Raw genomic sequence first — 12992 nt, 5'->3', positions numbered from 1 at the left:
TCAATACTGAGTGGGATTATTTGTGACCAGGAGAATAAGAATTCATCAGAAAATTTGCACTCTTTATTGCCTGTTATCTAATAACATCTCTTTTGTGGGACATAAAATTAAGTAAGACAAGTGACAAACAAGACAGTACACATTTCTTCAGTCCTTAGGTCTCAGCATTTTTGTCTCTCTAGTCTTGCTAGCGCTTTACACGGTGTGTTTCCTTTCTGCGACGTTAGTCAGACATTCTAATAACGAAAAGTAGGTGTGGTTTCTGATTTGATTACGTCTGTTTTATCACTATCTGCTAGATAAAACGAAGTAGGCATTTCTAATATTGCAGCAACTGTAACAAACGCCAAATAAGCGAGACCGTTTTGGCACATATGGTCATTTTTATCTACACATAAATAACACGACAGAACACAATTCACGAAATACTAGTATCAAATGCCTGTTGGCCTACTATAAGCAAAAAGTTTTATGTTAGCAAACAGTTTCACATTTCATTCAGATGCTCCAGTTGCTCAAGCATGAGATCGAAAAGTAGTAATAGTACGAAATTTTTATATAAATTTGGACTCATCATATTCTTCCATATAATTTGTGCGATGTCTCCGTTTCTTCTTCTTCCTCCTTCTAACAAACAATCCAGTCGTCACTAATTATGTAGCTATTCCTGCCATTGTCAAAACTTATTCTCCAGTTAATTTCACCAATCCCGCCAGAAACGCCAGTTCGCGTTTATTCTCCGGTTAGGCGTTATTACGCGTTCGTACAAGGCATTTTCTGCACTGTTCGGAGAACAGAACTTAAGCGGCTGCTAACCGGGAACTGTACAGCTGGCCCTTAGTTCTATAGCGATCTGCCAAAAATGTCTGTAAAAGCTTCAATTTCTTGGATACACCGAGAAGATAATATGTAAGCTTTCTTACCTATTATTCCTGTCAGTCGTTTAGTTCCTTTCTGGTACCTGTTAATTATAACAACGCTTATCATACGCACATCCTACCAACTATATAAACAGACAGCGACTGATATTCACCCGTTCGGGTGTCTTCGGCTCAGCTCTTATAGCCCCATCCCCTTTTGTCTGCGGGAAAGTTTTTTATTTCGTGATGCGACGGGATTTCCTGGGGACATCACATACACTACGCACGCAACGAAAATCAACTTACGATTCGCCACTCTCATGAGGGATGATTAAATGATGAGGACAGCACAGATACTCAGTCATTCCGAGACCCCGACGGGAATCGAACCAGGTACCCGTGTTCGGGAAACGAGAACGCGACCGCGAGTCCACGAGCTACGGACAATAGTTCAGAGCACTACATTTCCTGTAACTACGCGTTAGTGTCTTTGTTGTATTTTCCGCGCTGCGAGCAGTGCGTTCGCTGTAGAACATACTCAAAAAGGGCGGTTTTGATTGAGCGTCATGTGAGTGGTAAGTTGCCGTGAAGTGGCTGCACCTTTTGGTAAAAAATGGCTCTGAGCACTATGGACTTAACATCGGTGGTCATCAGTCCCCTAGAACTTAGAACTACTTAAACCTAACTAACCTAAGGACATCACACACATCCATGCCCGAGGCAGGATTCGAACCTGCGACCGTAGCAGTCGCGCGGTTCCGGACTGAGCGCCTAGAACCGCTCGACCACCGCGGCCGGCCTTTTGGTATAAGCGGGCGCTGAGCGGCGTCCCGAGTCACATTAACGAACCGTGAAAAGAAGAGGGATTGGTGTCTGTCGGGCCGCTGTGCGCCAACTACTTGAAAATCTGGTGGTGGTTGGGTCAACAGTGCCGCCGCACGCTTATAGAAACTAAGCAATACGTCCAGGCTATTTCAAATATTCACTGAAAACACAAAAACCAATTCCTGATATGCTACATGGAATCCAATGGCAGCGCTGAAGACGCAATAAACAGACGAACTTACCAAAATTATTATGGCATTTACGATGGTAAGCTATCCGCAAAGTAGTTATAAAATGTTATTGTAATCAAATATGAAACTTACACGAACATAATTTTTCGACAGTCTCCTTGCGTTTCAGCGCACTTAGTCCATCGTTGTACAAGCTGTTATGGGAAAATGTTCATATGGAATTTACCCACTTTGCTGATGACGTATGTCTAGGTGTGGTTGCTACTGTAACTGAACAGCCAGAAAGTCAGCTGGAGTATTATCTGTATCTAAAGGATATTTCCAGATTTATTGCCTATCCGTTTTCGTTTATTAAACATTACTTTAAAATTTGTATATCAGAATGACGTAGATGCGTCTGTGTGTAAGGATTGGTGCAGGCCAGTTTTGGCGCGAGTATGACCATGGCGAGCCTTCTGATTGGCAGCGAGTATGGTTAGCCAATCAGAATTGAGACGGTTCCCACTCGTTACCTGATAGTTATACTGGGAGCGAGGCTACATGGGGGAAGTCGCTCGCAAGCTTTGAACGTGGACGGTCATGTTACTAGTGCTCGTCAAAATAATGTGCAAAATGAAGGAATATTGACTTCCTCGCGTTTGATACGTATCGTGACTAACGCTGATGTCGTTACAGACAGTTTTGTGAAGTTTGGAAGCTCTAGAATTGTTGTCTTGGGCAGATATTCGCATGTGAAAATTTGGCCTTCGTATTATCTGCGTGGCAATGTTGCAGTATCCAACCACTGAGCATTTTTTGGCGAGTAGTTTTTTTTTTTTGAGAAATCCACAAGAAGGACGGAATGTAATAACTCATGTTAGTGGTGAAATTAATGACTGTGAGAACGATGTTTAATTCGGGCCGGATTTAGACATATTTCTGGCTGCTGTGTGTGCGAAATGATTGTACGAATTGTGAACTTGACGAAAATACCCAATAGTTTAAATGTGGACTGAATAGTACCGTTTCTTTGGTTACAAGAGCAAATAAACGTTTTTGTGTGGAAATTTCGGATATTATTTTCCAGGAGCCAATCCGTTATCTTGCTGCCTGATAAATTTTTTGCTGACAGTTTTTCTACAGAACTTTATTTCATTGCGCGGCCTCAGTATTTGCAGATTTTAGATGGTGCTTTTTATCAACGCTGCTTTTACATCGTCTTCTAAATATCTACATTGCCGAGTGAAGAAACATCGAGCAGACGCCATTCTGAGGTAGGTGAATTACTAATTTGCAGCCTGCACAACACACGGAATTACAAACCCCGTCACGCCGCAAAATGCACGTTGGTGGTAACAGAATCATCCTGCAGTCAGCTGCAAATGTCCGTCCTCTAAATTCTCAATTGGGTATAGCCAAAAGAAGGTCGTCTTCCCACCCGGGATTCCCAGTCGTGTTCACTAAACATCGAATCTTCCGTTAATAAATCTAGCAGCATGCTGCTGAATTGATTCGATGCTCTCCTTTCACAGACCTGGTGGAAATCCCAAAACACTAGAGCAGTACTCAAGAATGGGTCGCACAAGTGGTCCTATACACGGTCTCCTTTGCAGATGAGCTACACTTTCCTGAAACTATCCCACTGAACCAAAGTACAACATTCACCTTCCCAACTACCGTCCTTACGTGTTTGCTCCTTTTCACATCCGACCGCAACGTTACGCCTAGATGTGTAATCGCCGCGGCTTAGTAAGGCACCACCACTAATACTCTATCCGAACATTACAGGATTGTTTATGTTACTCATCTGCATTAGCTTACATTATTCTACCTTTAGAGCATATTGCCATTCATTACACCAAATAGAAATTATATCTAAGTCATCCTCTGTTCTTCTACTGTCACTGAACAACGATACCTTCCTGTATACTACACCATCACCTGGCAACAATACAAGCTGTTCAAAAACTTGGTCACATGACCAAGTTTTTAAATAGGCGGTCAGAGCATTTTTCGTGATCTTTTAATTTCGTGTCTTGGTGGATAAGGTTGTTTGGTGAGGTATGCGTGGCCGATGAGCCGCATCAGTTTACAAGTTGGTTGGGACATAGCATTATTTCGATGTGCATCTATACGGGACTTAGAGGAGTATCAAGGACTTACAAATATTTTAAACAGTGCGTGATAGTACAGTTATTAGTGACTGACCTTGCGCCATATAGTCTTGAATGAACTTAATGGATTTCTACATCTACATTTACATCTACATGGATACTCTGAAAATCACATTTAAGTGCCTGGCAGAGGGTTCATCGAACCATCTTCACAATTCTCTGTTATTCCTATCTCGTACAGCGCGCGGAAAGAATGAACACCTATATCTTTCCCTACGAGCTCTGATTTCCCTTATTTTATCGTGGTGATCGTTCCTCCCTATGTAGATCGATGTCAACAAAATATTTTCACATTCTGAGGAGAAAGTTGGTGATTGAATTTCGTGAGAAGATTCCGTCGGAACGAAAAACGCCTTTCTTTTAACGATTTCCAGCCCAAATCCTGTATCATTTCTGAGACACTCTCTCCCATATTTCGCGATAATACAAAACGTGCTGCTTTTCTGTGAACTTTTTCGACGTACTCCGCCAGTCTTATCTGTTAAGGATCCCACACCGCGCAGAAGTATTCTAAAAGAGGACGGACAAGCGTAGAGTAGGCAGTCTCCTTAGTAGGTCTGTTACATTTGCTAAGTGTCCTGCCAATAAAACGCAGTCTTTGGTTAGACTTCCCCACAACATTTTCTATGTGTTCCTTCCAATTTAAGTTGTGCGTAATTGTAATACCTAGGTATTTAGTTGAATTTACGGCTTTTAAATTAGACTGATTTATCGTGTTATCGAAGTTTAACGAGTTCCTTTTAGCACACATGTGGATGACCTCACACTTTTCGTTATTCAGGATCAACTGCCACTTTTCGCACCATTCAGATATTTTTTCTAAATCGTTTTGCAGTTTGTTTTGAAATTCTGATGACTTTATTATCCGATAAACGACAGCGTCATCTGCAAACAACCGAAGACGGCTGCTCAGATTGTCTTCCAAATCGTTTATTTAGATAAGGAACAACAAAGGGCCTATAAAACTACCTTGGGGGACGCCAGAAATCACTTCTGTTTTACTCCATGACTTTCCGTCAGTTACTACGAACTGTGACCTCTCAGACAGGAAATCACAAATCCAGTCTCATAACTGAGACGATATTCCATAAGGACGCAATTTCACTACTAGCCGCTTGTGTGGTACAGTGTCAAAAGCCTTCCGGAAATCCAGAAATACGGAATCGATCTGAAATCCCTTGTCAGTACAACTCAACCCTTCATGTGAATAAAGAGCTAGTTGTGTCTCACAGTAACGGTGTTTTCTAAACCCACGTTGACTGTGTGTCAATAGACAGTTTTCTTCGAGGTAATTTAGAAAGTTTAATTCAGTTGAATGATTTGGTGCTTGCACATTACCTATGACTTAAATTCATTGCTGTCTGTGAACACTGTGCTTGCCCTGATAGGTCACATGATTTCTGATTCCTTGACTGTGTTTAGGTATCAGCCTATGTAAGGCCACAATTCAGTGTAACTTTGCAGCTGATCCGAATAGTGAACTCTAATTCTGTGGTTGGGTTATGTCATTATCTTGAGAGGTCGTCCCTTTAATATTTTTTTATTTTAATAACCCTTTCGTTAACTTATGTTGTCACATACACTGTACACTGATTGAGTGTGATAAATTAATGTGCCTCATGAAAGATCGATGCTTCTACAAGGACTTGAAGCAAAAGAGCGTGACCGAACCCCTAACGTACAGATGAGCCACATAAAAATTTAAGATAGTGTACTCGCTCTCTGGTGGTTAGGTAAAAACAAAGCGATCCCAATGGCCGATTAATTTCACATCATTCTGCTTGTTACCAGTCTCAGAAAAGTTTCAGTCATTTCCATCGCACTCTTCATTGTCATATCGTTTACCACGGTCGACGTGTAGGCGTACTGTGTACGCTCACGCTTATCAGAGCTGGTAATTCTTTTGCAGTAGTTCTCTCTGGACTGCCTCCCCTCTAGACCGTGTTTGGACATTATCGCAGGGCAGACAATGTGAGGTCTGTAGAATAAGGTTCATGGTCACATTGGTAGAGAGTTTGTGAGTGGACTCGTACAGTTCGATCAGCACACAGGAAAAACGCATAATAACATCGCTGATCTTTCACACAGATTGACTTATATCAAAGTTCTATATTCCCGGCGACGTTTGAAGCGCTGTCGAGAATTATAACGGACAAATCGTATTTTGTTGTAACTATTTAACATTTACGCAAGGTTCCGCAACGAGACTGAAGTGATTGCCAGACAAGTTTAGGACCTTTACAACAAAATTTTGCTTTCGCAATCGGTTAATGTTAAAACTTTTTAATAGTCTCGACGAAAATAAAATATGAAATTGTGATTTGCCGGTAAACGGTTTGGGGTGATTGACAACCTTATTCAGATCAAGTTTACTAAAGACTCATTGTCATGTGTAATGGTGGCCACAAAAGCATGCAATCTCAGAACCTTGCTTACGAAGGAATCTGTACCTAAGTGCAATGTTGGCGTTATCAGCCCCAACAACAAAAATATGGTCGAAGCATGGCTGTTAACGTTTAAAACCATCAGGAGACTCGTGTTACCCGTAGCAACGATGATATGGCTGATGTAGTACTTTGGTAGAGACTCATGATTTTGAGTTAAACTCAGTGACGATTTTGTTGTGGCCAACGGTGTGCTTATGTGCTGGCTGTTTAGAGATACATACACTGATAAGCGAGAACATTACGATAACCTACCTTATAGTAGGTCCATCTTTGACACTGATAACAGGGGCGACGCGTCGTGGGGTGGAAGAAGTGAGGCTTTAGTAAGTTGCTGGAGGGAGTTGGCAGCACATCAGCCCTTCAAGTCATCTAATTCCCGTAAATTCCGCAGAGGGGGGCAATGAACTGTGATGCCACGTTCAATCACATCCTAGATGTGTTCGATCGGGTTCAGATCTGGCGAGTTGGAGGCCCAGCACATCAATTGGAACTCGCCACTGTGTTCCTTGAACCTCTCCATCGCGTTCGTGGGCTTGTGACATAGCCCATTACCTTGTTGGAAATCGCCACTGCTGTCAAGAGATCTGATTGTCATGAAGGAGTGTACGTGGTCTGCATCCAGTGTACGATACTCCTTGGCCATCATGGTGCCTTCCACGAGCTCCACTGGACCAATGGATCCCACGTGAATATTCCCCAGAGCATAATGGAGCTGTCGCCAGCTTGTCTCCATCCCGCAGTACAGGTGTCAAGGAGCTGTTCCCCTGTAAGACAATGGATGCACGCCCTCCCACTGGCATGATGAAGAAGGTAGGATTCATCAGATCATGCAACGCTCTGCCACTGCGTCAAAGTCCAGTGCCAGTGGTCACGTGACCATTACAGTCGTAGTTGCCGCTGTCGCTGTGTTAACATTGGCACATGCATGGGTCATCGGATGCAGAGGCCCATCGTTATAAGTGTTTGGTGCACTGTGTGTTCAGACACAATTGTATTCTGACCAGCATTCAAGTCTGCCATTAGTTCCGACACAGTTCGTCGCCACTCCTATTTTACCAGTCTGCCCATCCTACGATGTCCGACATCTGTAAAGAGGGATCACCGCCCAACCCTATGACGTCTGGACGTGGCTTCACCTTGGTTTCGCCACGTGTTGAAGACAATCAATACAGCACTACTCGAACATCCGATAAGTCGTCAGTTTCTGAAACGCTTGTGCCAAGCCTCTGGTCCATCAGCATCTGCCCTCGGTCAAACTCGGATAGATTGCGGGCCTTCCTAATTCTACTCATGGACAGCACGCTCACTGATACTACATGCACCTTGCTTGTGTCTGACTAGTAGTCATTCCTCGCCAGATAACACTGCTGTCACCTGGATGAGTTTATTTCGATAGTAGGTCGGGCCGTTAAGGAGGCGAAACGATACCCTGAAGAAATTGAGTTTAATATTTCTGAACGAATACCGTTGAAACGGTAACAGATACCAAAAAAAAATCTTTGTGGTATCGATAGCAACGCATAGTTTCAAAGGTTGGCGCTACTACGAGACACAGACGACTGCGCCCTCTAGCTGGTGCTGTCGAGTTCTACGAGCTCCGCGACTGCTTCGCCCCATTTCATCAGCTGCAGCCAGCCAGGAAACTTCGCTTCAGTTTGCTCTCCATACGACGGGTCGAAGACTTCGCATCTGTACAAAGTTATGTATTCATTCTTGCACCAGTAAACCATTTTTACCCACTGCAGTACCGACGTATTTTTCCTGCTCCTTCTCCTACCCACGCGCCGCCTTCCAGGCAGGATACAAAAATCTTGAAATAAAAGTTTTATGGTTTTTAATGTACGTTACAACGGTGTACCCAGATTTGTCGAAAGAGTCAATGTTGCGGAGATCACTACCCCTCCCCCCACCAGCAATATTTTGTTTTTTATTTCGACACCTGACTACCAGCAAAACGTATAGCACAGTTAATACAAAATTCAGTTATGTGTGATGAAGTGGTGTCCCAAAGAAGCAGTTTTCAAAAATAGCTCATAAGGAAATAGTTTGAACAGGTTTATACACCCAATACAAATAAAAATTCTGTCTGGTATTTAGATTCATAGGACAGGCTAAATGAAAAAAATATTTGACACCATCGGTAAACACGGAATCGAGGTGAATATTTTAACAGTTCTTGCCGGAACGACTGGTATGATTCAACCATCAGGCATACAAATATTTCGGCCTTGAAAAATTTCTTCATTAACTTGCATTTAAGAAATAATATTATAAAAATTCAATCCTTCATCCACGATCAGTTTTTTTCTCCCGGATTCGTCAATCTTTTTAAGTGTGTAAGGTATAAGAGTGGTTACACTGAACAGAGATCACCGCATCTGATCACTTACACTTTAAAAACTGTGATCGTATTAGTGACTCCTGTAATGTAATAGCACTTGTCCGATATGCTTGGTGCGAAAATCGAAAGTGCATTCAGCATTTTTTTTTAGTCCAAGAATTGTATGCTTCCTCATTATGGTACAAATTCACAATAATGTTACATCAATAACAAATCAACTACTTCAAATACAACAAAAAATGGTTCAAATGGCTCTGAGCACTATGGGACTTAACATCTATGGTCATCAGTCCCCTAGAACTTAGAACTACTTAAACCTAACTAACCTAAGGACATCACACAACATCAAATACAACATATTATAATTAAATCTGAAGAGGTTAGAACTTTAAAAAAGAAAAAAATATATCAAATGTAAAAAGAAAACACAAACAGAACACAAGATATTTTAATTTCATAAATCTGAAAGAATATAAATATATATGCGCAGAACATACATTTAGAACATAATATTAGGCGCGAGTACAGCGATGCAGAGATATTTCTAGCTTATTTCTGACAAATGCGTCTTTCGAATCCCACTTCATCATATATGATTGAATTTTGTATTAACGATGCTATACGTTTTGCTGGTAGTTACATGTCGAAATGAAAAACAAAGTAGTAGCGGTGTAGGGGGAGGACGGCGGGGATTTCGGCAACAATGACTTTTTCGATTAATCCTGGTGCACCGTTGTAATGTACATTAAAAACCATGGAACTTTTTCTTCACTTTTTTTATATCTGTTACCATTTCAACAGCATTAATTCAGGAATGTAAAACTCAATTTTATGAAGGGGGTGTTTCTCTCCCTTAGCGGCCGTATGGGCATGTATAAAAAAATATGGATCTCTTATTTCGCTCTACACTACAACATATTTATAACCAATCAAAATCGAAGTGTATCCCTTGGTTAGGTTTACTTGTTAGTGTGTTGTGGCCGACACTGAGGTCTTTAGTAAGCCTGATCTGAAGAAAGTTGTCAATAGTTCGAAACCAGTTATAATCAAATTGCAATTTTATATTTTATTGTGATCAACACTATTAAAAAACCTTCAACAAATTATACAGATAGCTGTATCTCCGTCACCCATGATGACAGGTCTTAAAAGCGATTGATCTATCCAGAGTACCGAACTTACATTAATCAGTTTGAGAGAACACGATAAACACATGTCCCTGCTAATGTACCTATTCTCATAAAAAGCCTAGTCAACGTGTGCGACTTTAACTTGATAGGAATGATTACTTGGCCCTTACCAAATTATTTCAAAGAGACGCTGAGATAAAAATCTGGAACTCTTCTTATTTCAAATTTTCTTATCTCGAATGTTACATAACTTTTGTTGTAACTGTAACTGTGACAACATGTGTCGGGTCACACAGTCATTATTACAGACAAATAGTCCTTACAGAAACGAGTAGCACAGGTAGTCAACCAGCGTGATGCCTAAATTTTGATGAACTTTAGTAGTAAATTCTGGTATCGGAATTACAGATGCTTCCCCCTTACCTGCAATCTGTCTCTCATATACAAAGCACAAGGAATCAGCCCGAACATCTCTGTTCCCCTCTACCATCTATAGAAAAGTCTGCTGACAAAAAATGGTCCAAATGGCTCTGAGCACTATGGGACTTAACATCTCAGGTCATCAGTCCCCTAGAACTTAGAACTACTTAAACCTAACTAACCTAAGTACATCACACACATCCATTCCCGAGGCAGGATTCGAACCTGCGACCGTAGCGGTCGCGCGGTTCCAGACTGAAGCGCCTAGAACCGCTCGGCCACCAGAGGCCGGCAGTCTGCTGACAGAAAGAAGAGAATCCCAGTACGAGAACCCTTTGATCTCCAAATTGCGGAATGTTTATTCAACTTTTATTAAGCCTAGTAATCTGCCAGTGAAGTTTTAGCCGTAAAAGTCGTCAAGAAGTAAACATTTCAACCACGCGCAAAACTGCATGGTTTCCATTTATCACTAACGTGATAGGTTTTGTAGGACGTAAAATACTTGTCTGTAATGGCTGGTGAGGAAAAGTCGACTGCATTCATCCTCGAAGCCGTTACAGTCAGCAAATCGGTTATAATCTCCGCGCTACCCTGCTGCAGCAAGCCGATCAAACCCGTCCAGCTTTTATCCTTTTTCTGATTTCCTGGTACGAGTCCTGTAAACGTTGCAACTTCATACCTGCAAAAAAGATAGACTCATAATTAGTTCAAATCAAGATGAGACAGCACTGAAGTTTATAATGAGAAATTAACTGGATAGTAGGAAGATGTAACGGACTTAGTGAGGTTCCACAGTTTCAATAAAATCACAGAAACTCTCTTAACAAATAAGTTATAAAATTGTTCTATACGTCAGACACATGAAAGTTCTTCTTTCACACTGTAATTACTTGGGAACTAGACTTAATTATAAACACTGATGAGAAAACGTTATTGCCACCTGTCTAATAGCTTGCCGGTCCACCTTTGAAACGCAATACAGCAGTTATTCTGCGTAGTATAAATTCGACAAGTTCAGATGGTTCAAATGGCTCTAAGCACTTTGGGACTTAACATCTGAGGTCATCAGTCCCCTAGACCTCGTACTACGTAAACCTAACTAACCTATGGACATCACACACATCCATGCCCGAGGCACGATTCGAACCTGCGACCGTAGCAGCCGCGTGTTTCCGGACTGAAGCGCCTAGAACCGCTCGACCAAAGCGGCCGGCGGTTGGTTTCCGAAGGCATGTGACATCATATGTCTACGTACAGTTCATGCGACTGCTGTAAATAATGAGCCAGTGATTCGTGGTTCTAGAGGTGCCGCCCGATAGAGTCCCAAATGTGTCTCAACGCGAATTTGGTGGCCAAAACTACGTCGTGAGTTCATTATCAAACAACACAAAACACTGTAACACGATTCTGGCCTACTGACGTAGATAATTATCCTGCTTTAAGTTGCTTTTGCCATTGGGGGAGACATCAAGAATGAAGGGATGAATTTGGTCCACAACAATGTTCTCGACGTCCTCATGTGTCTTGGTATTTTCCATTACTACCACAGGTCCATGGGAGCCCATATGAACGTTCCCGATAGCATAATAAAACTTCCACCAGACTGCATACGTGGACCGATTAATGTTATAATCTGCTGTCCATCTGGAATGGCGAAATATAGACATCGATATGGTGTATCAAACAACCGTATTCATCCTATCAAGCAACGCGTTTCCATCGATCCACAGTCCAATGTCGATAATTCTATCTCCATAGCATTCTTAACTGACGCACACACAACAAGAGGAAGGTGCCCAGCAAGCCAAGAACAACCGAACTTTAACAGGGAAACTACGCAACAACTTAACAGCAGAAACAGCTTCTTAGTACAGTAATGAAGATCTTCCGGATCTACAATTACGGAAAACGTTTCTGGAAGGTGCAAGTGAGTCTACAGGTTGTAACAGTCGAGATAACTGTCCCAAGCACGGTTGGTATAGGCTGCACTGGTGATGTCCTGGTTCTAATGAATGTGCTGGATTTACAGGAAGAGTCTAACAGCAATTCTGAAGTGTACTTCAGTGCCGAGGCTGGATTCGCATAGTCTGGCGAGCTGCTGGGCGGCTTCCTATAAAGACCACCCCGTGGAAAAATACGAGGAAATAATGTTGTGTAACGTGGCCAGCAGCGTGAGAGCCAGTGGAAGGTGGTTGTGATGGCAGCAGAAGGGCTCCTGGTGGTTGGGGCAGCGACAAACGGACCAGAGGTCTACTGGTTACTGGTGGGCAGGCCAGATGCGGGCGGTTTGGAGGTGAATACTACATCTACATGGATACTCTGAAAACCACATTTAAGTTCCTGGCAGAGGGTTCATGCAACCTCCTTCACAATTCTCTATTATTCCAGTCTCGTGTAGCGCGCCGAAAGAAAGAACACTTATATCTTTCCGTACGACCTCTGATTTCCCTTATTTTATAGTGGTGATCGTTTCTCCCTACGTAGGTCGGTGTCAACAAAATATTTTCGTATTCTGAGGAGAAAGTTGGTGACTGGAATTTCGTGAGAAGATTCCGTCGCAACGAAAAACGCCTTTCTTTTAATGATGTTCAGTCCAAATCCTGTATCATTTCAGTGACACTACTT

The 12992-nt window shown here is 42.1% G+C and overlaps 1 protein-coding gene across 1 annotated transcript in view; it reads right to left on the bottom strand.

The window, feature by feature from the left end:
- The window catches only part of LOC124622627, a 66875-nt gene extending 55930 nt beyond the window's left edge, over positions 1–10945 (bottom strand). Inside the window, exon 1 of the mRNA XM_047148397.1 lies at positions 10870–10945. Coding sequence (XP_047004353.1) covers positions 10870–10906 — 37 coding nt within the window. The 5' untranslated portion in view covers positions 10907–10945. The remainder of the gene's footprint in view (positions 1–10869) is intronic.
- Positions 10946–12992: the final 2047 nt, after the last annotated feature.

Source organism: Schistocerca americana, chromosome 7, assembly GCF_021461395.2.
Source record: "Schistocerca americana isolate TAMUIC-IGC-003095 chromosome 7, iqSchAmer2.1, whole genome shotgun sequence".
NCBI classification, from domain to species: domain Eukaryota; kingdom Metazoa; phylum Arthropoda; class Insecta; order Orthoptera; family Acrididae; genus Schistocerca; species Schistocerca americana.
This window is presented reverse-complemented; position numbering and strand designations above follow the sequence as displayed.